General features: G+C 41.0%; 1 protein-coding gene across 4 annotated transcripts; it reads left to right on the top strand.

Moving 5' to 3' along the window:
* Positions 1 to 327: 327 nt before the first annotated feature.
* Positions 328 to 24,934, top strand: samd14 (sterile alpha motif domain containing 14). 4 transcript variants are annotated; one of them, XM_034711663.1, is made up of 11 exons: positions 328 to 673; positions 8,990 to 9,039; positions 17,694 to 17,851; positions 18,070 to 18,186; positions 18,284 to 18,470; positions 18,661 to 18,760; positions 20,983 to 21,051; positions 21,184 to 21,340; positions 23,891 to 24,010; positions 24,152 to 24,307; positions 24,547 to 24,934. In XM_034711663.1, exons 2-11 carry the CDS (start codon positions 9,003 to 9,005, stop codon positions 24,700 to 24,702), a joined length of 1,257 nt encoding a protein of 418 aa, XP_034567554.1. In that variant the 5' UTR covers positions 328 to 673; positions 8,990 to 9,002; the 3' UTR covers positions 24,703 to 24,934. The 4 variants fall into 4 exon arrangements, with proteins under 4 accessions (XP_034567554.1, XP_034567555.1, XP_034567556.1 ...); XM_034711664.1 differs by lacking the exon at positions 328 to 673 and adding an exon at positions 6,362 to 6,411; XM_034711665.1 differs by lacking the exon at positions 328 to 673 and adding an exon at positions 8,795 to 8,863.
* The last annotated feature ends 379 nt before the right edge of the window (positions 24,935 to 25,313 follow it).

The raw sequence follows: 25,313 nt of genomic DNA, 5'->3' as shown, positions 1-25,313 counted from the left end.
TATTATTATTATTATTGTTATTATTATTATTATTATTATTAAATATTTTTTTCCTCTTCAATATGCCTTCTCTAATTTCAACATCTATTAATTTTTAGTGAATATAAAAAAGAGCCAATCATTTGTCCTTTTATCCGCAGTGAGATGTCACTTTATGAGGTCATTTTTCTTATTCATCTAAATCTCCTCTTTCTTTTCATTTTCTCCTTTTCTCCCCCTGCTCCTATTATCCAATCCTCTCTTCCTCTCCACCCCCCGCATTCAGCACCCTCCCTTCCTCATCCATTATCCTCCCTCCTCCCCGTCCTCCTCCTCCTCCTCTCTCAGTCTGCCTCAGCTGTCCTTGGTGCTGCTGTTTCAGATGGAGGCTGCAGTATTTTGCTGAGTAGCGGTGAGCCAGCATTCACTCGCTCTGCCTCCAGCCCTCAGCCTCTCAGCCGGTCGAGGAGGGTGCTGAGAGTCCTGGCAGCCGGAACTACAGCGCCCACAACCCTCCAGACGAAGCCCAGACTGTCTCCAGGCCTGCAGCGCACTCCCTTGGAACCCTGGGAGTCGCAGTCCTCGCTAACTGGCTGGTGTTGGAGGCAGAGAGAGAGAGAGAGAGAGAGAGAGATAGAAAGAGGTTGACGTGCCATGACAACCCTCAGAGAGAGAGAGAGAGGAAGAGAGAAAGGTGAGTTTATCTGTCTGTCTGTTTGTGTTTAGATTTTCTCTGGCTGTCTGGTTCTTCAGCTACCCTCTCTACCCTCTCTATTCCCTCCCTCTCTCTCACTGTTTGTCATCATTTTATTTTTCCTATATCTTTCTCTCTCTCTTCCCTACATCTGTACATCTCCATCATCACTTTTTCATCCACCATCTTTTCATGTCTCTTTTCCTCCTAACAGCATCCTCCCATCTCTGTCTCTTTTAGTCTGATGGTGCATTATCCTGTTGGAGCTTCAGCCAGGAGCTGTGTGCTCTGTTGTCAATGTGTTCGTCTCATTAGATCTGAGTGTTAGTGTATGTGTGTGTGTGTGTGTGTGTGTGTGTGTGTGTGTGTGTGTGTGTGTGTGTGTGTGTGTGTGTGTGTGTGTAAGGGAGACAGTGTGTGTCCATCTCCACCCAGTCTGAGCAGCAGCTGACAGATCAATCTCATGTTCACTAAATGTTTTCTTGTTTAAAAGCTGTGAATATTCAGCAGAGAGAGAGAGAGAGAGAGATCATCATTGCAAGACAACATACCATGAAACAGAATAACACAATATAAATCACAGGACACAACAAGACATGCAACGCCACAAAAAAACGACATGGCATTACATGAAATCAGCAAAGGAGTGAATCAAGAGGGAATGTAATGGCATGAGAAGACATCGAGAAGTAAAGATGTGACAAACACGACATGAAAACGACATGATATGACATTTTAAGAAATAAGCTTACAAAAGATGTGATACAACCTAAAAGTAGGTGAAGACATAAAAGCAACAGGAGAACTTATGAAATGAAAAGACATCAACATCATTAGAAGATATGACATGACACAACATTTAAAGAATCAACTCAAAATCATGTGGCCAAATTAAACACAACAACAAAGAGAGATATAAAAAGATGCAACATGAAAAAACTTAAAATGTCACAGACACCTTAACCACACTAAAAACAGACATTAAAAGACAGGAAGTGACATAGAATCAAATGAAAAGGGGTCACTATAAAACACATGACAAGGAATCATAGACTGTAAATAATGGATGTAGTATTTGTGATGTCACCCATCTGTTTCTAACAGGCAGCCATATTGGAAATTCTGAACACAACCTAACTTCTGTCAAGCTAGTGTGAGGTTAAGAGGCGGGCTTTGAGCCTCCTTGCCAACAGCTACAGGGTTCCCGCCTGTCAATCAAGTCAGCTGTGCCTCTCATTGGACGACTCGTAATCTTAATATCTTCAAAATTGCCGCGTTATGAAAAAATTCACCCCCCGTACAGTGTGTGCCGATCGAGAAATGAGCTATCCAGACTACACTCATTTTTTGTACCAGGCTGTAAACATGTTTATTTCTGCTGTAAAGATCGCCTTTTTTGAATTGGTGTGTATGTGGTTTTCGGTACTTATGGAGCCAGCCTCAAGAGGATCCTCGATGAACTGCAGTTTTTAACACTTCCACATTGGCTTCAAGCCTTGCAGCTGGAGGTTGCCTCTTGCATGGAATGAGAAATAAATAGTACAAAGCCATAAAATTACCTAAAGGGAAAAAGGCTACTTAACTTACAGAGTACACATAAAAACCAAGACATAATATCAAAAGCAATGAGAAGAGAAGGCGTGAAGAATTTTTTTTTTGAAAGGAGAGCAAAACACACAGAAAGCTGCACATCCAATGACATGAAAGACATCACAAGACATGAAAAGATGTGACATTTTAGATGTAAAAGACATGAAACGGGGCGTGGGTTTTTTCATAACTGTATTTTCGAAGACAAGTTGTCCCCGAATAAGGACGTGGCTGACTTGATTGACAGGCAGGCACCTTGTAGCTGTTAGTGCAAATGCTCAAGGCCCACCTCTTTACCTCACACTAGCTTGGACCAAGTTTGGTTGTGTTCAGCATTTCCAATATGGCACCCGCCAACGATTAGCTTCAAAACAGCGCTTCAGGAACAGATGGGTGACGTCACGGATACTGTGTCCATTTTTTATACAGTCTATGGACACAAGAATGAGAAATACATCATGAAAAACCATCAAAAGACCAAAAGTGCATGACATAAAGAGACATTACACAACATAAGAGACACATCATGAAAAGACAGTGAATGACAAAATCAAAAAATCATGACATGTGAAGGTTAAAAACACACAACATCAATAGACAGGGAGTGATATGAATGTGAATGGCATGACAACATATTAAACAACAGAAGTCATGAAGCAACATAAGAACACATGAAATCACACGCCATGAAAAGGCACAACACAACAAACGAATGCAACTTGAAATAAGACAAATCAACATTAAAACAAAAAGAAATGATATGATTTAAAAAAATTTATGGATTGATGAAGAAATGAGGTGTTAAGAGACATTGTATAACATTAACAGATGAACAGAACTGTAGAGAGTGATGTTTGTCTAGAGTCATGTCAGAACAGGATTCAGTCCCTGAAACAGACATGTTTTGCTCAGCAGGTGGAACACTTGTTATGATTGGTGCATTCTTATATTCAGATCTCCTGTTTTGGCTCCTTCTCTGTACTTTGATGCAGAGTGGCCACAATGTCTCTGTTTACTGCTCACACAGTGGCTGCAGGGTGAGGCAGCAGATGGCCTTTCTGCTGGGATACCTGCCCACTCCTCTCTCACTCACTCACTCTCTCTCTCTCTTTCTCTCTCCTTCTTAATCCTGTCTGCCTCGCTCCACCTCCCTCTCAGCTCTGTGTCATTTCACCTTTACTTGCTTATCTTTCTGTCTTCACTGCATGTGATTGAAGGGACAAGGACTTCTGGCACATAGACGAGTGTCTTACACAACTTCTGAACCAAACAACAGGAGTGAAGAGATAAGCCTTCAGATCAGAGCTGTCATAGTCTGACTGTGTGACCCCCTCTGAGAAATCGAGCATAATAATCCATCAGATGTGCTTTTTGTCCTCAGTGAAGCTGTATGCAGCTGACTTTGGGCAGGCTTTAGCAGAGTCCAGAAAGTACAAGTGTGCTACCAAGCACACTGTGCTGGTGTCAAAATACAAAGCCAATGCAGAAGTGGGAGAAAAGCTGCACTTCCTTGAGAGTCCACTTGAGGCTGCAATTATAAGTCAGTCTCATAGACTGTATGAATAATGGACGTAGTAGGCGTGACGTCATCCATTCTTTTCTGAAGTGCTGTTTTGAAGCCCTCATTGGTTGGAGCCATGTTGGAGATTTTGAAGTCAACATAACTGCTGTCCAGCTAGTGTGACGTAAAGAGGCGGGCTTTGATCCTCCTCGCCAACAGCTACAGTGTTCCCGCCTGTCAATCAAACCAGCTGTGCCTCTCATAATGGAAAACTCACAATCTTAATATCTTCAAAATTGCCGCGTTAGAAAAAAATCTCCCCCCGTGCAGTGTGTGCTGATCGAGAAATGAGCTATCCAGACTACACATTCTTTTTTTGAACCAGGCTGTAAACATATTTATTTCTGCTTTAAAGATCAGCTTTTTTGAATTTGTGTGTATGTGGTTTCCAGTGCTTCCAGAGCCACACTCAAGCGGATCCTCGATGAGCTGCAGTTTTTAACACTTCCTCATTGGACTCCCGTGGCCGGAGGTTGCCCCTTGGTCAGGCCCCATAGAGCTCCATGTTAAAATGTCCACCTTTTACAGCAGAAATAAACATGTTTACGGACCGGTACAAAACCACTTCTTTATTCATGACAACAACACAAAGGGATTTAAGTCACAATAAAGCTTCAGATTAGGGGCGTGGTCTCTTTGACTGACATGTGGGAGCTACTAGCTGCCTATCGGGTGTCACCTTGGATAATTCATTCACTAAATTGAGCATCTCAGCAATGTTTCTTCAAATTTATGTGATGTATGACACTAACTTACCATCCGAGATGTTTGGGCTCAAGCTTTTTCTCAGAGGGAAATGCTAATAATTGTGTTGTTAGGATAATTGTATTGTTATTTTTAAGTTGGCTCCTTAGAACTCAACTCAATTCAACTCAACTTTACTTCTTCATACTGTGCATGTTTTTAAATAACCTGGTGCAATTTTTATTGTGCGATAACTTACCTTATCTATTTATCAGATAGAAGTGTAAATAGTGTGTATGTATCTGTAATAGTTGCCATATTTTATTTTATTTTATTTTTACTTTATTTTATTTTAATATATTATATTTTACCCTTGTCATTGCTATTATTACTGTTATTATACTTTTTAACTATGTTAGTACATTGTTGTATTCCCCTGTCCCGTGTTGTAAGCTGCTGTAACAAAAGAATTTCCCCCAACGGGGAACAAATAAAGTATATCTTATCTTATCTTATATCACACCTTTCATACATAAAAACATGCAGCCCAAAGTGCTTCACAGAATAACAGAGAGACAGAAAACAACAGCAATGGTAAAATTGCAAAAAGGCAGGATTATAAATAAAATACTTAAAAATAAAATAAAATCAATAAAGTAAAATTAATAAAATACGTAATAGTGGAAAGAAAAGTTAAAAATAAGGTAGCGTTAACAAGATCAGATGAATACAAGAAATAAATAGATAAATAAATAATTAAATAAGATAAATATATGTTAAAGCATTGATTCAAATAATAATGGTTAAAATAATAATGCACTCCAGGGCTAAAAGAAGATAATTCGCTTTCATATTTTCATTTATTTGTTTATCATGACACAAGCACTAAATTATCTTAACTATTTTATTTTTTATTCTTAATTTTGATGCTTTAACTTATTTTAATTACACATATTTTATTTTGGTGTGCATTAGGCCCTATTTTATTTTATGTTGTTCTTATTTTTAATGTGTGTTCTTATTATTTTTATTATTATCATTATTATTATCTTCCCCTAATGTGCCTTGCCATTGTTTCATTTCTGCTTCTTTCTTGTTTTCAATCGCTGTAAAGCACTTTGGGTTGCATTTGATTTGTATGAAAGGTACTATATAAATAAAGCTTGATTGATTGATTGATTGATTGATTGATTGATTGAAGTCGAAACACATAATATGATATGAAATGAGTTCTGCTATCACATAGGAAAAAAAAATGAAGAACATGACCGTCATAAAAAAACAAAAACTAAAAAAAATACACAACATGAAGAGACACCAACATAAAACAAACAAAAAAACCAAACATATTTATCAACCTTCAATGAAGTAAGGAACTATACCAACAAACTATAATAACCAACTTGTTATCTTTACTGCTTATCCCATTTTGGGTTGCCAGGAGCTGTCCAGTTCTACAACACCTGCATTCACCTTTCCCTCTTACTTCATTAAGTGTCTTTGTCTTATTTCTATTCCACTTGCTTCACATTTCTAAAACATGTTCCATTAATTTTCACCACCTCATCATCAAGTGTTCATATCTGTAAAGAGTAAACTCACTAGTAAAGCAGGACATTTTACACCTCGACCAGATATGAAGCAGATGAGTACCACAGTTGTCCTGGTTTCTGTAGTACTAGAAAGTCTTCACAGGTTTTGAAAATCCCACAGCCCCTTCCTCCATCCTCCATCCTCCATCCTCCCTCTTGGCCTCTCAGAGCAGTTGACCTCTAAAAAAGCCTCATTAAGAATTCAGCAGAAAAAAACTGTGGTTTAGGAGATAGAGTCCTGAGACATGAAGTCAGGAGAGAGATGACACGACTCAACTGATAGTGACGACCCACTTCACAAAGGAGGACAGGTAGTGAAGTTTTTTAATAGGTTCAGTTGGTTTAAAAGATAGTTATTGGAAATGGATCCATCTGTAGATGATCCATGGATCTACAGATGAAGTGCAAGATATGTGTAGTACGTTTGTTGTCTGAGTAGTATAGACCAATCACTCATCAGCAGGCTTTAGAGTGTGCAGGAAAAACAGTCTGTGTGGAGAGCGAAAGCAGGTGTATTAATCAGACAAACAGATATCCTCATACAAGTGAAGCTAACAATCCATTCCAGTTCAAACACTTTCACTTAGGTGAACAATCTGCTTGACGCTGTGTGAAGGCCAAGCAGTGTTAGATTTACAGACTCCCAGGAAGCATCAGAACTGATTGATCTGCCCTCCAGTAGACAATAGTTATTGTATTCTCCTCTTGAGGACAGACCGGACAAAGCTTGACATTTGACTTTATACAAATCTGCATCATGGTGTTGTTATTTCAGCAAACTTAAGACAAGTTAATTAGAAGTAAACGACAAGCACATCAGTTTCTGTCTGTTTCATACCGCTGAAGTAAAGCCAACATGAAGTCTCTACGTGACTTACTATTCACAGTGAAACTGAGACTTCCCAGAAACAGGGAACTGTGGGATGTAATGAACAAAGAAATAATGTCAGTAAACTCCTTCAACATTTGACACTCTTAAAAACGTGTACATTACATCCACTATCCATCCATCCATCCATTTTCTTCCGCTTATCCGGGGTCGGGTCGTGGAGGTAGCAGTCCAAGCAAATTGACCCAGACATCCCTCTCCCCGGCAACACTTTCCAGCTCCTCCTGGGGAATCCCGAGGCGTTCCCAGACCAGGCGGGAGATATAATCCCTCCACCGCGTTCTGGGTCTTCCCCAGGGCCTTCTCCCAGTTGGACCTGCCCGGAACACCTCTCAAGGGAGGCATCCTTATCAGATGCCCGAGCCACCTCAGCTGACTCCTTTCAACGCGGAGGAGCAGCGGCTCTACTCCGAGCTCCCTCCGGATGTCCGAGCCGAGCCCAGACACCCTTCACAGAAAACTCATTTCAGCCGCTTGTATCCGCGATCTTATCCTTTCGGTCATGACCCACGGCTCATGACAATAGGTGAGGGTTGGAACGTAGACCGACTGGTAAATCGAAAGCTTTACCTTCCGGCTCAGCTCGCTCTTCACCACAAAGGTCCGATACAACGTCCGCATCACTGCTGACGCTGCACCAATCCGCCTGTGGATCTCACGCTCCATTTTACCCCCACTCGCGATCAAGACCCCGAGATACTTAAACTCCCCCACTTGGAGCAAAGTCTCACTCCCCACCGTGAGAGAGCAATCCACTGTTTTCCGGCAGAGAACCATGGCCTCAGACCTGGAGGTGCTAACTCTCATCCCGGCCGCTTCGCACTCAGCTGCAAACCGCCCCAATGCCCGCTGGAGGTCCCCGCTCAAGGAAGCCAACAGAACCACATCGTCTGCAAAAAGCAGAGATGAAATTCCAAGCTCCTCGAACTGGAGACCCTCCTCCCCCCGGCTACGCCTTGAGATCCTGTCCATAAAGATTACAAACAGGATCGGTGACAAGGGGCAACCCTGGAGTCCAACACTCACCGAGAACGTGTCCGACTTTGTGCCAAGTATGCGGACACAACTCTCACTTTGGTCGTACAGGGACGGGATAGCTCGCAGTAGCGGCCGAACCCCATACTCCCGCAGTACCCCCCACAAGAGCCCCCGTGGTACACAATCGTAGGCCTTCTCCAAGTCCACAAAACACATGTAGACTGGATGGGCAAACTCCCATGCCCCCTCCAGGAGCCTCGCAAGGAGAAAGAGCTGGTCCACTGTCCCGCGGCCAGGACGAAAACCACATTGTTCCTCCTGTATCCGAGGTTCGACCTCCGGTCCGGTTGAAATGGTTGTGTATTTTCAGTTGTTGTAATTCATGTTTGTAGCATTTTCAGTTGTATTTTATGTTTGTAGCATTTTCAGTTTTTCTATTTCATGTTTGTAGCATTTACTGTTTTCTTATTTTCAAGTTTGTAGCGTTTTCAGTTTTCGTATTTTATGTTGGTAGAATCTTCAGTTTTCGTATTCTGTTTGTAAAATCTTCAGTTTTCAAATTTCATGTTTGTAGCATTTTCTGCTTTCGTATTTCATGTTTGTAACATTATCCGTCTTTGTGTTTCATGTTTGTAGCATTTTCAATTGTTGTATCTTACATTTGTAGTATTTTCAGTTGTTGTGTTCTCTGTTTGTAGCCTTTTTCTGTTCCTCTGTTTCATGCTTGTTGCATTTTCAGTTTTTTGTATTTCATGTATATTTTGTATGTTATGTTTGTTTAATGTGGACCCCAGGAAAAGTTGCTGTTGCATTAGTGGCAGCTAATGGGGATCTGAATAAAGGAATGAATAGCAATAATAGAGACTCCAGGACGGTTCCCTGAGGGACGCCACATGGTACTGCCAACAATAAAGCAGGAATAGTTTCATTAATGTTTAACATTTTTTGAAAACATTATATATATAATGTTTGTTACATCTGTAATAATTAATCTCTTTGTGTTGTTTTCTGTCTCTGAATAGTAACTGCTGAGTCATGTCTGCCGGCCTAGAAGATACAGACAACGTGTTTGGTGAGTCTCACTTACACATGATATTTAAAAAAAGTACATTTAATCCATCCTGGGCTAATTTGGGGGTCATATATTTCATTTAAGTCTTTTTAATGCCACTCCAATACATGTCAGAGGGAAACATGGTACTCTTTACTGCCTTTCATTTATCTTTTGTGTTGTGTTTCTTTATAGAAGTCATTTCTTACAGAAACTTTTGAAGAATTTATTAAGTTTGATGTTTTGTTGTAAATTACTCTCACTGATTGTTTGTTTGAATAAAACTGAAACCAATAGTCAAAAAGAACATTATAACTTTGCAACAATTCATGTTTCCAGTTTCTGACATGCTGTGATTCACTGCTTTCCCATTTAACGAGTGAAATTATTTGACTGTATTAGTAAAAGCTCAGACATTTGGACTGTAGGTTGAATAAAACAAGCATAGCGAAGGTTTAACTTTGGGTCCTTGAGATGGCATTTGTTCCTATTTTCCCTCTTTTAAGAACCACACAATCAGGCGTTAATGGAAAAATAATAAGCACATAATTAAGAATGAATTCCTCAACACATCACACCTTTTTCCTCTCTTCCTTTTCTCCTTTCTTCTTCCAGTTTCTAATATCATCAATGTCTCTCCTTCCTCCCCCCTTCTAATATAATTACTTCCCTCCACTGGGTCCTCCCCCACCTCTTACCCTTCCTGCTGTCTCCCATCAGTTATTTAATGTCTTTCATCTCTCTGCACACCATCCCTCTATCCTCTCATTTATCAAATCTGTGTTTTCTCTCTCTGTGTCGCCTTTATCCAGCATTTTAACCTCCATAACATCCATATCCACCTCTCTGTACCTCTCTGCTCTTCCTCCCTCTCGCCCTTCTTCCCCCCTCTGTCCCCAGGGAAATAAAGTGCTGTCAGCTTATTGTGGGGGAGGGGGCTCGGAGGGAGTCTTAATGTTCTACACATTAAGCTTATGACCAGACAGTAAAAACATGATCTATGAGGATATTAGTGAGAGTATGACTTTTAATATCTGTGTTTTCTGAAATAGATTCGTACAACGAGGGCTTAGCTAGCTAGACAAGATAAATGACAATGAACAGGATTTAAAGGGATATTTCATTTTTTTGAAGTGGGGTCATATGCGTTACAGTACAGTATTGCTCCTGCTAGCCACAATGCATGCCGGTGAGTTCTTCCCCTTTAATGAGAAAATTCCCAGAGGACCGGCCGGCAAGCTAGGCTACAATTCTCTGCGGACGGGGCCTCCTATTTCACGTAATTTCGCCAAAGTTAAGAAAATATGGTCCAGGCACTCATCATGGTGCAAATGCATGCACCAGTAAAAAAAATTGGAGCTATTCAGTTTGCCGTCAGAAACCCCCTTTGTTTTGGCACTATTTTCAGACACACCTTGCAGACCGGTGTTCTTCCGCATGAGCATTGATACATGCCGATCAGCTGTTTGGATCAACAAGCACGTAGCAGGATTAAGTAGCAGTATCGGTCTTCAGAGTGAATTAAACTCACTTGTATGCGATTTTTTATTTAATCTGTCTTTATCCCGGCTGTTCAAACTAGCAAACCTCCTGTAAGGCAGGGAACTCTGGATGATGAGTGATGCAGACTGGAGCCGTATGTGAGCCGCTGGTATCCTCTGATTCAGAAAGGTCCTGAAGTATTGTTGTCACTAAATCCCTCTCCTGACAGCAGAAGCTCTCTGGGTTCGTTGGCATGGGCTCACAGTTTACACACCGGCACCACCAGGTAACGTTGGATCTCTCCTGCTCACTCGTTAGCACAGAACTTTCTCCCCTCTCTTCTTCGTTGGTACGTTGGGTCTGCATCTGGAGTTCTTCCTCTGTAAACTCTGGTTCATAGAGGTCTTCCCTTGTGTCGACAGTAAACGGCATGTCATCGTCCCTGTCAGAATCACTCATTTCTGCAGTTTGTAGTTTTTGTTCCTAAAAGTGTCTGCTAAAAATGCTACGTGCTTGTTGATCCAAACAGCTGATCGGCGTGATCCGTGCTCATGCAGCGGAAGAATACCGGTCTGCAAGGTCCGTCTGAAAATAGTGCCAAAACAAAACAAAGGGGGTTTCTGACGGCAAACTGTATAGCTCCAATCTTTTTACTGGTGCATGCATTTGCACCGTGATGAGTGCCTGGACCATATTTTCTTAACTTTGTGAAATTACGTGAAATAGGCGTCCCCGTCTGCAGAGAAAATAGCCTAGCTTACCTGCCGGTCCTCTGGGAATTTTCTCATTAAAGGGGAAGAGCTCACCGGCAAGCATTGAAGCTAACAGGAGCAATAATGTACTGTAACTGATACAACCCCACTAAAAAAAACCTGAAATATCCCTTTTAATGTTTATGCAGGCGTGTGGATGCTTCACTGCTCTTTAGGATTTAATAGTAAATCGTGTGCATATTTACATTATTCGGACATAGAATGGGACTCTGAAGCACACATTATGATAACGGGAGCTGTGACCAGTAACGGCTAGCAGCTGGCTAACGGTAATAAATCAGAGTTCACAAAGATTTGTAAAGTAAATAGTTTTATGTAGGTAGTCTTCCATTAAATAGCTTCAACAACAAATGTACGCTTTGACAGGAGCATAGACTGTATAGATAATGGACGTAATATCCGTGATGTCACCCATCTGTTTCTGAAGCGCTGTTCTGAGGCCTATCGGCGGCGGCAGCCATATTGGAAATGTTGAACTCAACATGACTGCTATTGAGCGAGTGTGAGGTAAAGAAGCGGGTCTACAGCTTCAGTGTTCCAGCCTGTCAATCAAGTCAGCTGTGCCTCTCATAATGGAAAAATTTTAATGTTAATATCTTTGAAATTGCCGCGTTTTGAAAATATTCACCCCCATTACAGTGTGTGCCGATTGAGAAATGAGCTATCCAGACTACACTCGTCTTTTGTACCAGGCTGTAAACATGTTTAGTTCTGCTGTGAAGATCGATTTTTTTTTATTTGTGTGTATGTGGTTTCTAGTACTTCCTGGAGCCAGCCTCAAGCGGACTCGATGAACTGCAGTTTTTAACACTTCTGCATTGTCTTCAAATCTTGCGGCTGGAGGTTGCTGCTTGATAAAAACACTGCCAATTTCATCCAAAGGTGCCACCAGAATCAACACATCTAAACTCCTCACAGTACCTTTAATACTGAAGCCTCAGTGGGACCGATAGAAGTAAAAGAGACCATCAGTTTGAAGGACCAGCAAAGAAATAAGACTCCAGTTTTGTCCAACAACAGAGTCTGCTTCTTAAGGTTCCTGTTGGAGTCATGTATTGGCCAAATTCAGGGTTAAGTTTTTTAGTTGTGACTGTTAAAGTACAAGGCCCTGTGGCAAACAATGTCTCTGCTGGTTCTCATAAGTATAGAAAGAGCAGTGTGTGTGTGTGTGTGTGAGTGTAAGGATTGGTCAGCATGTTGAATATTTGATGGCGCTCTGATGGGGTGAGTGGGAGGATGAAGAGGACGAAGAGAAGCTCGTTATGTTGAAAACTTAAGGGGTCATCACAAATACAGCTGAAGCCATTAGAAAGAGGCTCTGCAGTTAATGAGTTATTCATTAATGTATTCACAAACGAGTCAGTGATTCATAGACGGAGAGACAGATACCAGTCGGGTGAGCAGTCAGTGTAGTATATGGAGCATATACGGGTTGTTTAAACACTCTGAAAGGAGACCTGCCTGTGGAGCTTCAGATGTGACAAACCCAAAACTGATAACAGCAGGGTCAAAGGACGGTCTTAATGTTCTTATATGTTTGAAAGAACTACGCCGGAAGTTCCCTCTCATACTGGAAGCTATTTGATAAGCTTAGGAGGGCGTTAAAAGATCTCTAAAACCAGCAAAGAGAAGACAGAAATAAATGCAATCATTTGTGTTTTCTCTGTCTTTGTTTCCTCTTTAATTTTGTAGATTTCCTTTGTGTTAGTTATAAGTTATCCTATGTCTTCCTCTTGTTATTAGTGATCCACGTCTTGTGTTTTAGTCTAGTCTATTGTGTTTCCTGTTTTATTTTGTAGTTCTTGATCCTAATTTCTAGTTTAGTGTTACTTCCTGCCCTTGTGTGTTTCCCTCCTTTTTTGATTAATCTGATTAGTTTCACCTGTGACCTGTGCTCACACCTGTGTTAATTACTCTGTGTATTCAGTTTCTCTGTTTCCCCTGTCCTGTGTTAGATCATTGTACACACTGGAAAAATGCCCCTCCAAAAACAAGAAAAAAAAGGTACTTTTACCTTGAAATAAGCAAAAAAAAATCTGCCAATAGAACAAGGTAAAGTTTACTTAATAACACTTTTTAAAATGAGACGTAATATTTAGAAAACTGTGATCTTAAAATTAGCAGGGAAAAATATTTTAAGCAATATTTTACCAGTAGTTTAAAGCTTAGTGTCTCAGAATAAGGATAACAGTTAGTATTTTTTCACTCAAAAATAGATTTTTGCACAAATACATTTCACGTCAACTTCTTCATTTGAGATATATTCAACTTAATTTGAGTTGTATTATAGGGGCACTTCTCTTTACTTCAAAGTCTCTAGGTTTAAGACTATCTTGAAATAAGACTACAAAGTTTAATTTGAGCATTTTGAGATATAATGTCTCCTCATAGTGAGCTGGATATACTAATATTCAGTCATGTTCTTTAGGATAAGCCAGCTATGCTCAAAAGTAAGTGTTTCATTGTGTGCATGTAGTTTGAAGATGTATATTTTGATCTGATTTAGAAGAAACAGTGTCTGAAAACTGTAACCCATCCTTAAAAAAACTGCTCTTCTTTCTTTCTTTCTTCCTTTCTTTCTTTCTTTCTTTCTTTCTTTCTTTTTTTCTTTCTTTCTTTCTTTCTTTCTTTCTTTCTTTCTTTCTTTCTTTTTTTCTTTCTTTTTTTTCTTTCTTTCTTTCTTTCTTTCTTTCTTTCTTTCTTTCTTTCTTTCTTTCTTTCTTTTTTTCTTTCTTTCTTTTTTTCTTTCTTCTTTCTTTCTTTCTTTTATCAATGGAGCTGTTTTCTGATAGATTCTCCAATAAAATGCATTTACTTAAAGCAAGTAAAGGGTTTGTCTTAAATCAAGATTATCTGTCTTCTACAAATAAGATCTCAGCTTGAAAAATGTATGAAATGTTAAATAAACCTTGTTTCTTCTAAATTACAACTCAAAACAAGATCATTTCAAGATTGTTTGCCTTAACAAGATATTTAAGATGTCTTAAAACAAGTCCCTCTATCTTGCTCAAATGTTACTTGTTAAAGGTGACATATCACGCTTTTTTCATCAATATATATTGGTCTAAGAGGTCCCCAAAACATGTCTTTAAAGTTTATGCTCAAAAAAACACTTTGAAATCAGATTTTGGCATGCCTGAAAAGCCCTCTTCTTCAGTCCTCCTCAGAACACTCTGTTTTCCCTCTGACCACGCCCCCTCAGGAAGTGGATGTGCCTCGGCTGTCCAGCACGTTGATCTAATGTTTACATGTTGGCTGAATATACACGGCTGCTCACAGACCCACGTTACTTCAATCCTCTGAATCTGATCCAGAATCTGATCCTGACGGAGAGGCGCCTGTAGCAGGACCTTTCTGAAGGATTGGTCACAGATTTAGTGTTTCTTGTTGTTTTATTTATCAGTATGTCGACGTGTGTCTTGGTACACAGCTACGAACATGTAGCTATGTGGCTATGCTAACTAGCGCTAGCACTTATCCATGATAAATAAAAATCAACCACTAGATCTTCAAATCTGCAGGCCTGGGGAGTAAAACCAACCTCTGCCAGAAAGGCAGCGGGACCTTTTCTGAAGGATTGGTCACAGATTCTGTTACTTGTTGTTTTATTTGTCAGTATGTAGATGTGTGTCTTGGTACACAGCTACAGCTACGACATGTAGCTATGTAGCTATGCTAACTAGCGCTAGCACTTATCCATGGTAAATAAAAATCATCCACTAGATCTTCAAATCTGCAGACGTGGGGAGTAAAACCGACCTTTGTGTTTATTAAGACAGCCTACAACTAGCATGCCTCCCTCCTAAGCTCCTTGTTAGCACACGTGTGCAGGGAATGAAAAACGGAGGAGGGGTTGAGTTGTATTTTATACAGTCTATGGGCTGAACAAGCTCCGAGCTCTGACTCCGTGACAGACCGGATATTGTTGTTACGTAACAAAAACAAGGAAGTCTGAAACGGCTCGTTTCACACACATTTACAGAAAGGTGGAGAAATCAGAACAGGGGCAGAATGGATTTTTTTCATTCTCAGGGGGTTTGTAGACATGCCAGGGAAACATATTTCAGGTAGAGAACCATTAAAAAGTCCATTTTGCATGATATGTCACCTTTAAGTAAATTTATCTTAAATCAAGTGGGAAAGACATTTTGACTAAAAATGAGACATTTTCACTTGGTAAGATTTTGAGTTTTTGCGGTGCATCTTCCTTGTGTTCTCATGTGTTGCTTTCTACCAGGGTTTCCTCATGTTCCCGGTGTTTTCTTTTGTGTTTTGGATTTATAGTTTCTTAGACATTTTAATAAGTTTTGTTTGTATCTTTTGTTCTTTCGTAATTCAATCTTGATTTTCTTGCCCAAGGGTCCTCTTCCGTTTTTTCCATTGTAACAACCATATCTATTTTATTAAAGAGAGAGGCCCGAGGATGCTGCCCTGAGAGACTCGCAAATGTACTTTGTGTATTCCGTCACTACTACTATCCATCCGACCACTATCATTTCTCTCTCTCTTCATTTCCTCTATTGGTCTCAGCAGATGTGTGTCTAACATGAGTCTGGTCCTGCTGGAGGTTTCTGCCTGTTAAAGGAAGTTTGTCCTTGCCACTGTAACTTGCTAATAGCTGCAAAGTGCTCTGCTTATGGTGGATTAAGATGAGATCAGACTGAGTCCTGTCTGTAGATCTGATCCTGTCTTGATGTTGGGTCTTTGTTAATAATTTAACACAGAGACGGTCTAGACCTGCTCTGTTTGTAAAAGCGTCTTGAGATAACGTTTGTTGTGATTTGGCGCTATACAAATAAAGATTGATTTATTGATTGATCATTGATTCAAAGACAAAGGAATGGAGTAAGTATCCACTGTACATACCGCTTATCCAAACACTTAGAAACCCACAAGAAACTAGACATACCCATTAAGTTTTAGCTATCTCAATCTCACAATTGATTAAGACAGACTCAAACAAGCTTCCATGGGGTTCTTTAATGTTTACAGGAACAAAGCTAGAATCTTAAACCTAATTTAACAGTACCATTTGTGAGCTTGAAATATATTACACTATTATTGTTTCATGTTTCAATTCAGTCTTGGATAACTGAAGTGTCATTTGTAACTTTTTGATGAAAGATCAATCAGCCAGTCGTCAGACGGTGTCTCTTCATATTCCTGATGTTGAAGTTTGTAAGATAAGCTCTACTAAGATACAAAGATAAGATAAGGATATTGTATGAGATTGAAAATACGTTTTGTAATATAACCTTGTTTTGTTGTTTTCCTTAAATTGGTGTTTTTTTGCACACAAAGCAAAAAAAAAAGGTGTAAATTTTACCATATTTTTTAAATGAAGGTGAATCTCCAGTCTTAAAATATGAAGCCCATGCTGAAGTGTTAAAAACTGCAGTTCATCGAGCGTCCACTAGAGGCTGGCTGCAAAAACCCCGGAAACCACATACACACCCGTTCAAAAAAGACGATATTTGCAGCAGAAGTAAACATGTTTACAGCCATGTATTAACTCTGAATAGCTAATTTCTCTGTTGGCACACACTCTATGTTGATTTTTTCAGAACTAGCTATTTCCGAAGATATTAAGATTACGAGTTTTGCCCAAATAAGGGCATGGCTGAGTTGATTGACAGGCAGGCACCCTTTAGCTGGTAGTGAAAAGGTTAAAGGGCGGCCTCTTTACCTCACACTAGCTCGGACAAAGTTTGGTTTAAAATCCTGCTGATGGTTTATAAAGCACTGAATGGTTTAGGCCCAAAATACATTGCTGATTTGCTGCTACTTTATGAACCACCTCGACCTCTGAGGTCATCAGGTACTGGTCTGCTTTCAGTCCCAAGAGTCAGAAGGAAACATGGTGAAGCAGCGTTTAATCATTATGCACCACATATCTGGAACACACTTCCTGAAAGCTGTAGGTCAGCACCAACTCTCACCTCTTTGAAATCAAAGACTAAGACTTTTTTATTTGACACTGCCTTCCTATCTTAGATTATTTTAACCCACTTTAAATTAAAATTTTAACACATTTTTTAATATATTTCTAATTTTCCTTTTCTTTTCTGTTTTATTATACTTGTCATTTTAATTGTGTTCTTTTATGCCTGTCTGAATGTCTCCAATGCTTTTAATGTTTTAATGTAAAGCACATTGAGTTGCCCTTGTGTATGAAATGCGCTATACAAATAAAGCTGCCTTGCCTTGCCTTGTGGTCAGCATTTCCAATATGGCACCCGCTGACGATTGGCTTCAAAACAGGGCTTCAGAAACAGATGGGGTGAACACACCTGTAACACGTAGACTAGAGTCTGCATGACTAGTTACAAGTCATAATCCTTCACACTATTTTAGTCTACTTGTGAGTCCTGGCAGATAAAACCAGGTGATGAAAGTCTGTTCTGTGACTCTGTGTTTCAGACCTGAATGAGGCGATCCCAGAGACTGAGCTGCTCGATAACAGCATCCAGAAGGGCCGAGCTCAGCTGTCCGTCAAAACACGAAGACACCGCCCCTCCAGGTCCCGATACCGTGACAGCGTGAGTTCTACGGAGGGGGACGACAGTCTGGAGAGAAAGGTAGGGTCCATGTTCAAGGTGGATTCCGATACCTAAATTTCCCACAGAGCAGTAACCTGCCTTGTCAGTATAAACATGTACAGAAAAGTATCAGGGTGTGGCAGAAACAAACATCATGTAGTCAGTATGTTGATAACTTGCACCTGCAAGAATAACGTTAAAAAAGTTCACGATTAACGTCACACAACTGATGTTTGTACGTTTGTGTGTTTTATCAGGACAGCCCGTTACACTCAGCCCGCTCACCTCTCCAGCTCGCTATACGAGGCAACTCCCCCTCCCCTGATTCGCTCCTGTCAGTTCGAAGCCCCGCCTTCTCCTTCGACACATCACTGGTGAGACCAATAAGAGCTCAGGACAGATTTTCACATTTGAATGCTAATGAAGAAACGAAGAGAGGGGACAAAAAAGAGCTTTATTTGAATTCATCAGGTGCGTCGCTCTCCAGAGGATGAAGGAGCGCCATTGGTTGCTCCCCCACGCGGGCGGTACCACCAGCTGACCAATGCCACATCTCAGGAGGCTCTGGTGACCCCGAGCAGCTCGCCCTCCAGGTCCTGCCCCTCCCCTGACTGCTCTCGTGTCTACATGAGGAGGAGCAGGAGGCCCGACAGTGAAGGTATCTGCAAAAACACGTGACAATACATCTGCTCACACACCAGGCCCCAATGATCAGTATGAGAAACACAGACTGTAATCTTATTTAAATGTGTTTCATATTAACTTATACTAATGTCTGTGTGTGTGTGTGTGTGTGTGTGTGTGTGTGTGTGTGTGTGTGTGTGTGTGCTCTCACATGTGTTTATCAGTGTTGGTTTCAGACTCGAGTCGGGACTCCAGTCCAGCTGATTCCAGCAGCCCAACTGTCGTCTTCGACAAGAAAACAAAGAGACGCTTCCTAGACCTGGGGTAAGACTCTCTCTCTCAAACACACACACACACACACACACACAAACACACACACACATACAGAACACACAGAACGGACAAACTAGTAAGACACAAGTTTTTGTATTCAGTGAGTAGCTCCACAAAAAGCACCGGCTGGACTACAAAGAAGAAGAGAGTGGTTGTTTGTATTGATTAAAGTTTTTGATGGTAAAAACCTGACAAATGGAGGATCTTACTTATCATGCATCACAGGATGCTGCTTGTCCTTGAAGGCCATTGTGACTTGTAGAGCTTCAGCAATGGGAGGGGTGAGCAATGGAGAGTTTCAGTCCATCATCTGACAGCTTAAAGAAGAAAACACTTGAAAAAGAGTCAAGAGAGTAGATTGCAACCATAGACTGTATAAATAATGTGACGTCACCCATCTATTTCTGAAGCGTTGTTTTGAGGCGATGTAGGCGGCAGCCATATTGGAAAAGTTGAACTGCTGTCGACCGAGTGTGAGGTAAAGAGGCGGGCTTTGAGCCTCCTCGCCAACAGCTACAGTGTTCCCACCTGTCAGCTGTACCTCTTGTAATGGGAACACTTGTAATATTAATATCTTCGAAATTGCTGCGTTATGAAAAAAATCACCCCCCCGTACAGTGTGTGCCAATCCAGAAATGAGCTATCCAGACTAAACTCGTCTTTTGTACCAGGCTGTAAACATGTTTATTTCTGCTGTAAAGATCGGCTTTTTTGAATTGGTGTGTATGTGGTTTCTGGTACTTCCGGAGCCAGCCTGAAGTCTGGTGTTTAAGTATTTAAAATGTAACTTATACAAATGGCACAAAAGGCAACAATTTTAAGCAAATATTTTTCCGTAGTTTAGCCACAGGTAGTAATAATGATTGCCGTGATTAGATTGATACGTTTTCCAGCGGGCATATGTCTCTTTGTTGCTTGGCATCTATCATTATAGTGTAAGTTTTTGATTGAAACCAGGCGGCAACCTCCGTCCGCAAGAATTGAAGCCAATTTGGAAGTGTGAAAAATTGTAGTTCATCGAGCCGCTTGAGGCTGGCTCCAGAAGTACAGGAAACCACATACACACCAATTCAAAAAAGGCTATCTTTACAGCAGAAACAAACATGTTTACAGCCTGGTGCAAAAAACAAGTGTCGTCTGGATAGCTCATTTCTGGATTAGCACCAGGGGTGCATCTCACTCGGCTGGAAGTGAAGCTTTCAGTAGAGCGTCTGCCCCCTGGTGGCTGGCTGCAGTATAGGTCAAAAATCCGTCTCCCCCATTCAAATGAATGTTTGAGCAGTCAAACTTTAAAAAATAAATACACATCGTACGAATGTTTCTCTCATCCGTATGCTGCGGTGATATGGAGTTAGTATTTGGCGGTTTTGTGTCCAAGGCCTCTTTTTCCTGAAAAGTTTCTTTTTCGTTAGTTATTAGAGTTTCAAAAACGGGGTTTTACTTCCAGGTTTCCTTTGATTCACAGCCGCCGTAGAGTGACACTTCAAAGGACACACAGCGTCTTGTGATGCTACGCTGTAGGGCGGAGCTTATTACAGCGGCCGCACAGGCTCTGGCTGCACAATGGTGGCGACCAGGAGAGGGATTTTTTGGCTTCAGAACCGTACAACAGGAAGAGGCAGAGCAACGCTGTCCATATTGTATTTACAGTCTATGATTGGCTCACACAGTATGGGGGGTGAATTTTTTCATAACGCTGCAATTTGGAAGATATTAAGTTTACAAGTTTTCCATTATGAGAGGAACAGCTGACTTGACTAAAAGGCAGGAACACTATAGCTGTTGGCGAGGAGGCTCAAAGCCTGCCTCTTTATGTAACACTTGCTCGACAGCAGTTATGTTGAGTTCAACATTTCCAATATGGCTGCCGCTGCCAATTCGCTTCAAAACAACGCTTCAGAAACAGATGGGGGACGTTACGGATACTACGTCCATTTTTTATACAGTCTGTGATTGAAACTATATATATACAGTTTATCCTTGAACGATAAACACATAATTCTCTATATTGGGTATTTATCATAACAGATGATACAATTTGGAATCCGGCAGTCAAATTGACCTAGTGTTAAACAACATGTGTTCATAGTTACTCTGTAGGGTATCAGAATGTTAAACATAAGAATAATAAAAAAGCCCTTTCCGTATGTTTAAGTATCACTGTTTCTCTCTCTCTCTCTCTCTCTCTCTCTCTCTCTCTCTCTCTCTCTCAGGGTGACTCTCAGGCGGTCATATATCAGGGTGAGAAAAGATAAATCCAACAGGCTCTCTGTGGGCAGCAGGTGGGTTTCAATGACAAAACTTTTATTCTGGAGGTTTGAAATTATTCACATCAAACAAAACAAACAAAACAAACAGATAAATGAAACCCGCCCACACAAACAGATTTACTGTTGGATGTTTTGTGTCCTCAGAGAACCGTCCGAGAGTCCATCTCGTTCTTCGGGATCCTTTGTGCCGTTTTCCTGGTTCACCGAAGGACGAGGGTCGCTCTCCTCCTCCGGGACTCCCCCGTGCTCCCCCAAAAACACCCCGCAGAGCTCCCCGAGGCCCCGCAAGTCTCACTCTCAGGTACAGAACAATCTCAGGTCTTTATCAATGTTTACCTTTTGTTTTACTCATAACAAACACTTTTTGATGTCCGGTCATCAGACTGAATGTTCACTTTAAATAGTCGGCACTAAACAGCTCTCAAGGACAAGAAAACATGACTTTTGTCTTCTAAAAAAACCAAAAATGTTTATATGTATATTCATTTTTTAAAAACAGTTTTCAGTGCGCAATATTGTTTTGCACAAACTTGTTAACATATATTTTCTTTATTCCCAAAAGTATTGTTTATTCACATGAAGTATAATGTTCACAAAATATAAGGATCGTGTTTGCATTTTCATTTAAATGCAATAGTTGTAATCTTATTTGCAAAATTCTATCTCGTAATCTTGATTTGTTCTTTTTATTTGCAAGATTTGTCTCATTCTAACATATCATTTTATCTGCAGCCATGAAAGATTCACAACTCATTTTGATTTGCTCTCAGTTTAACTTGTCCACACAAGTTTCGTCTCATTCCCTCAAGATATTGTTGTTTGCAAGATAATATTTCCCAGAGACACGACCAATCAGAGAGCAGAGATTTCAGATAGCGTAGTTGTGTGATCATAGAGAACAATGACCAGACACACACACACACAAAGTGTATCAGTTTTCAGCCTGTGTGTTTCTGTGCATTGATTTTTCTGGTTTACTAAGCTTCACCCACACGACTGCCTGGATGCTTTTAGTTCAAGCCCCGCAACACACACACACACACACACACAGAGAGAGAGAGAGAGAGAGAGAGAGAGAGAGAGAGAGAGAGAGAGAGAGAGAGAGTCACATGATCCCATTTCTGTGGTTTGTTTTGTGGTTGATGATAAATATTCTGCTGTTATAGAGTCTACAAGAAAAATTGTGCTAGTGTTTGTGTATATATGTGTGTGTGTGTGTGTGTGTGTGAGTGAGAGAGAGAGAGAGAGAGAGAGAGAGAGAGAGAGAGAGAGTGTGTGATGTGACTGTAAACACACACTTTCAGTTACCCTCATTTATCTTTTGTGTTGGTTTTATCTCCTCAGTTAATGACTGTCTCTCCCTGTTTCACCATAAAAGCTTAGAGGAAAAAGCTCCATCAGAGAGCTGCCTAATGGCACTAATAGACTTTTGTGTGCGTGTGCGTGTGTGTGTGTGTGCGTGTGTGTGCGTGTGTGTGTGTGCGTGTGTGTGCGTGTGTGTGTGTGTGTGTGTGTGTGTGTGTGTGTGTGTGTGTGTGTGTGTGTGTGTGTGTGCCTTCATCCCTTGATGAACAACCTTTTGTGTAAGGACATTCTTGCTTGTGTGGACATTTTACTGAGGCCTCACACATAAAGTGTCTTGAGGGCCTCCTTCGGCCCCAAGTCGCAACCTCCGGCCGGGGAATTGAGGCCAATGCGGAAGTGCTAAAAACTGCAGTTCATTGAGGATCCTCTTGAGGCTGGCTCCTAAAGTTACCGGAAACCACATACACACCAATCCAAAAAAGCCGATCTTTACAGCAGAAATAAACATGTTTACAGCCTGATACAAAAGACAAGTGTAGTCAACACGTGTCATTTATCCTATCTTATCACTTCTAAAGCATTGACACTAACAGCTCTAATGTGAGTGTTAGTGTGTGTACATAATAATAATAATAATAATAAAATTAATAATAATAATAATAATAATAATAATGCTGCATTTTATTTATAGACGCCTTTCTTGACACTCAAGGTTACCTCACAACATTAAAACAAACAGAGTTTAAATAACAAACAGGAAATAAAACACAATTTTAAAAGTTTTAGTGAAGGGACAGTGGAGTTGTGGTCAGATGGAGTAAGCCAGTTTAAACAGATGAGTTTTGAGTTTGGATTTAAAATGTGGGAGTGAGTCAGTATTACAAGGGTCAGGTGGGAGAGAGTTCCAGAGCTGGGGGGAGCAGAGTGGCCGAAGGCCAACCATGGTAACAAGGCGAGCAGGGGGGACAGTGAGGTGGATGGAGGAGGAGGAGGATCTGAGGGTGCGGACGGGTGTGGCAGTATGGAGGAGGTCAGAGAGATATGGAGGGGCGAGGTTGTGTATGGATTTGAAGGTGAGGAGAAGTATTTTGTAGTTGATCTGGTCTGTGATGGGGAGCCAGTGGAGCTGTTGCAGGATGGGTGTGATGTGGTGGATGGAGGCGGTGCTGAATAAGTACCTATTGAACTGTGGACACCAGCATTGGTACACACTCATCAAAGGGAAACCATTAAACCAACGGGTGTCAGGATGCAGGGGAGAGGGACACTATTGGGGACTTCGGGCTGGGGGGGGGGGGGGGGGGTTCTTGAAGTTGTCCCAAAATGAATAACCACTAATATCACAAGTGATGAAAAGGGAAAGGGGAATTAGAGGAGGGGGGCTTTAAGGATGAACAGAAAGTACTTGGGTGAAAAAATAGGCCCAGCAAAACCAACTACTGTACTGTAGACACAAGAAACTAGAAACTGCTTTGGAACCTTCAGAAAAAGATCTGAGGTTTCTAAGTTATAAACTGTATGTTCTCTGTCTTCCTCTATCTTTCAGGAGTCGGCTCTCAGCGAGGAATTTTCACCTCCTCACACATCCTCCTCAACCTCTCCTCCTGTAGACTCCTCCTCCAGATCCTCCCATCCGTACCACACCCTGTCCCAGTCTTCTGATGAGGTAACACACAGAAACAAACACATGTGGTTGTTGTTAATGTTCACGAGACAAGCAAAGATGCTACGAGGTGCATTAACTTGAAAAACTCACTGCTAACAGTCCTCTTCATTCTCCTCCCCCCCCCCCCCCCCCCCACCTCAGCCCTTGGATGAGCCGTCCTGTCCGGTGTCTTTGTGGACGACTCAGGAGGTTTGTCAGTGGTTGAGAGGATTTAACATGGACCAGTACATCCCAGAATTTAATGCAAAAGACATTGACGGTCGGGAGCTCCTGCAGATGGATGGAAACAAGCTGAAGGTGAGAAAGAGGGTAAAAGACACAGAATTTTCCTTGTTGTTTAATAATCGAGTGCTTCATATCTTTGTTTTAAACTTTGCTTGGACCAAAAGTGAAGAGTCAAATAGCATGACTCACTCTGGACTGACTGTGGACTAATTTGCATTAACGATGCATAAATACATCATGACTAAAAGTGTAGTCATATTTGATATTTATCTGAAGCATCAGAGTGAGACTTCTGTCCTCGTCCTCTGCAGGGTCTGGGCGTGCTCAGTTCGTCTGATCGCAGTGCTATAAAGAGACGCATCAGAGAAATCCAAAACGCAGCAGAGAAAGAGAGAAAAGCTCTGGACAAGATGGAGAAACAGAAGGAAAAACAGAGGAGGAAAGACCAGGAGCAGCACAGGAACTGACCCTGGACCACCAGGGGGAGACACACGAAGACCAATGGATGGGGAAAGCCAAGGGGGAAGATAAGCTAACCAAAGGGGGGAGGAAAACAGGGGGGAGACTCAGAAGAATTGAGGGAAGGATTGTTGAAATGTTATGAAGGGGCCTGACAGAAAAATAAAGAAGGACATTTGTACTCAAAAGAACAAAAACATTTACAACAACCAAACTAAAATATGATTTATTGTTGAAGAAGAAGAGAAGGAAGAATTCAAGAATATTCTTTTCCATCAGATTTAAATTACACCAGTCTGATGTGTACATAAAAATCCTCATTTCAATAAATAAATCTGTCTGAAACTTTTTGTAGTAGCTCTTTTTTTCTTCCTTCAAACGCAACAAAAGGTTGACTGTATATCTTTAAAGAGAAATGATCTCTAAGCAGCTTTGGTGGATCTAAATATCCCTGTAGAGCTCTGGATCATTGTTAAATTTAGGTGCCGTGTCCACTAATGCCAGTTTTCGCACAGGGAGCACCCAAGACCTCAATTTCAGAGCGCTTCTCATCAGCGTTTACTGATGGCTCGTGTACTTCCGTTTCCCTAAGTAGTGACCGTTGAGTCTGTTTTAAAAT

The sequence above is a fragment of the Notolabrus celidotus genome, chromosome 20, assembly GCF_009762535.1.
Source record: "Notolabrus celidotus isolate fNotCel1 chromosome 20, fNotCel1.pri, whole genome shotgun sequence".
NCBI lineage: Eukaryota > Metazoa > Chordata > Actinopteri > Labriformes > Labridae > Notolabrus > Notolabrus celidotus.
The sequence above is the reverse complement of the archived record's forward strand: the minus strand, read 5'-3'. Positions and strand labels throughout refer to the sequence as shown.

What these genes read in the sequence shown, in the direction of transcription:
- samd14 (XM_034711663.1), top strand. Translation starts at nt 9,003, where the DNA reads ATGTCTGCCGGCCTAGAAGATACAGACAACGTGTTTG. An exon ending in AGACGCTTCCTAGACCTGGG is followed by an intron (nt 18,761 to 20,982) that starts GTAAGACTCTCT and finishes TCTCTCTCTCAG; the next exon opens with GGTGACTCTCAGGCGGTCAT. An exon ending in TGTCCCAGTCTTCTGATGAG is followed by an intron (nt 24,011 to 24,151) that starts GTAACACACAGA and finishes CCCCCACCTCAG; the next exon opens with CCCTTGGATGAGCCGTCCTG.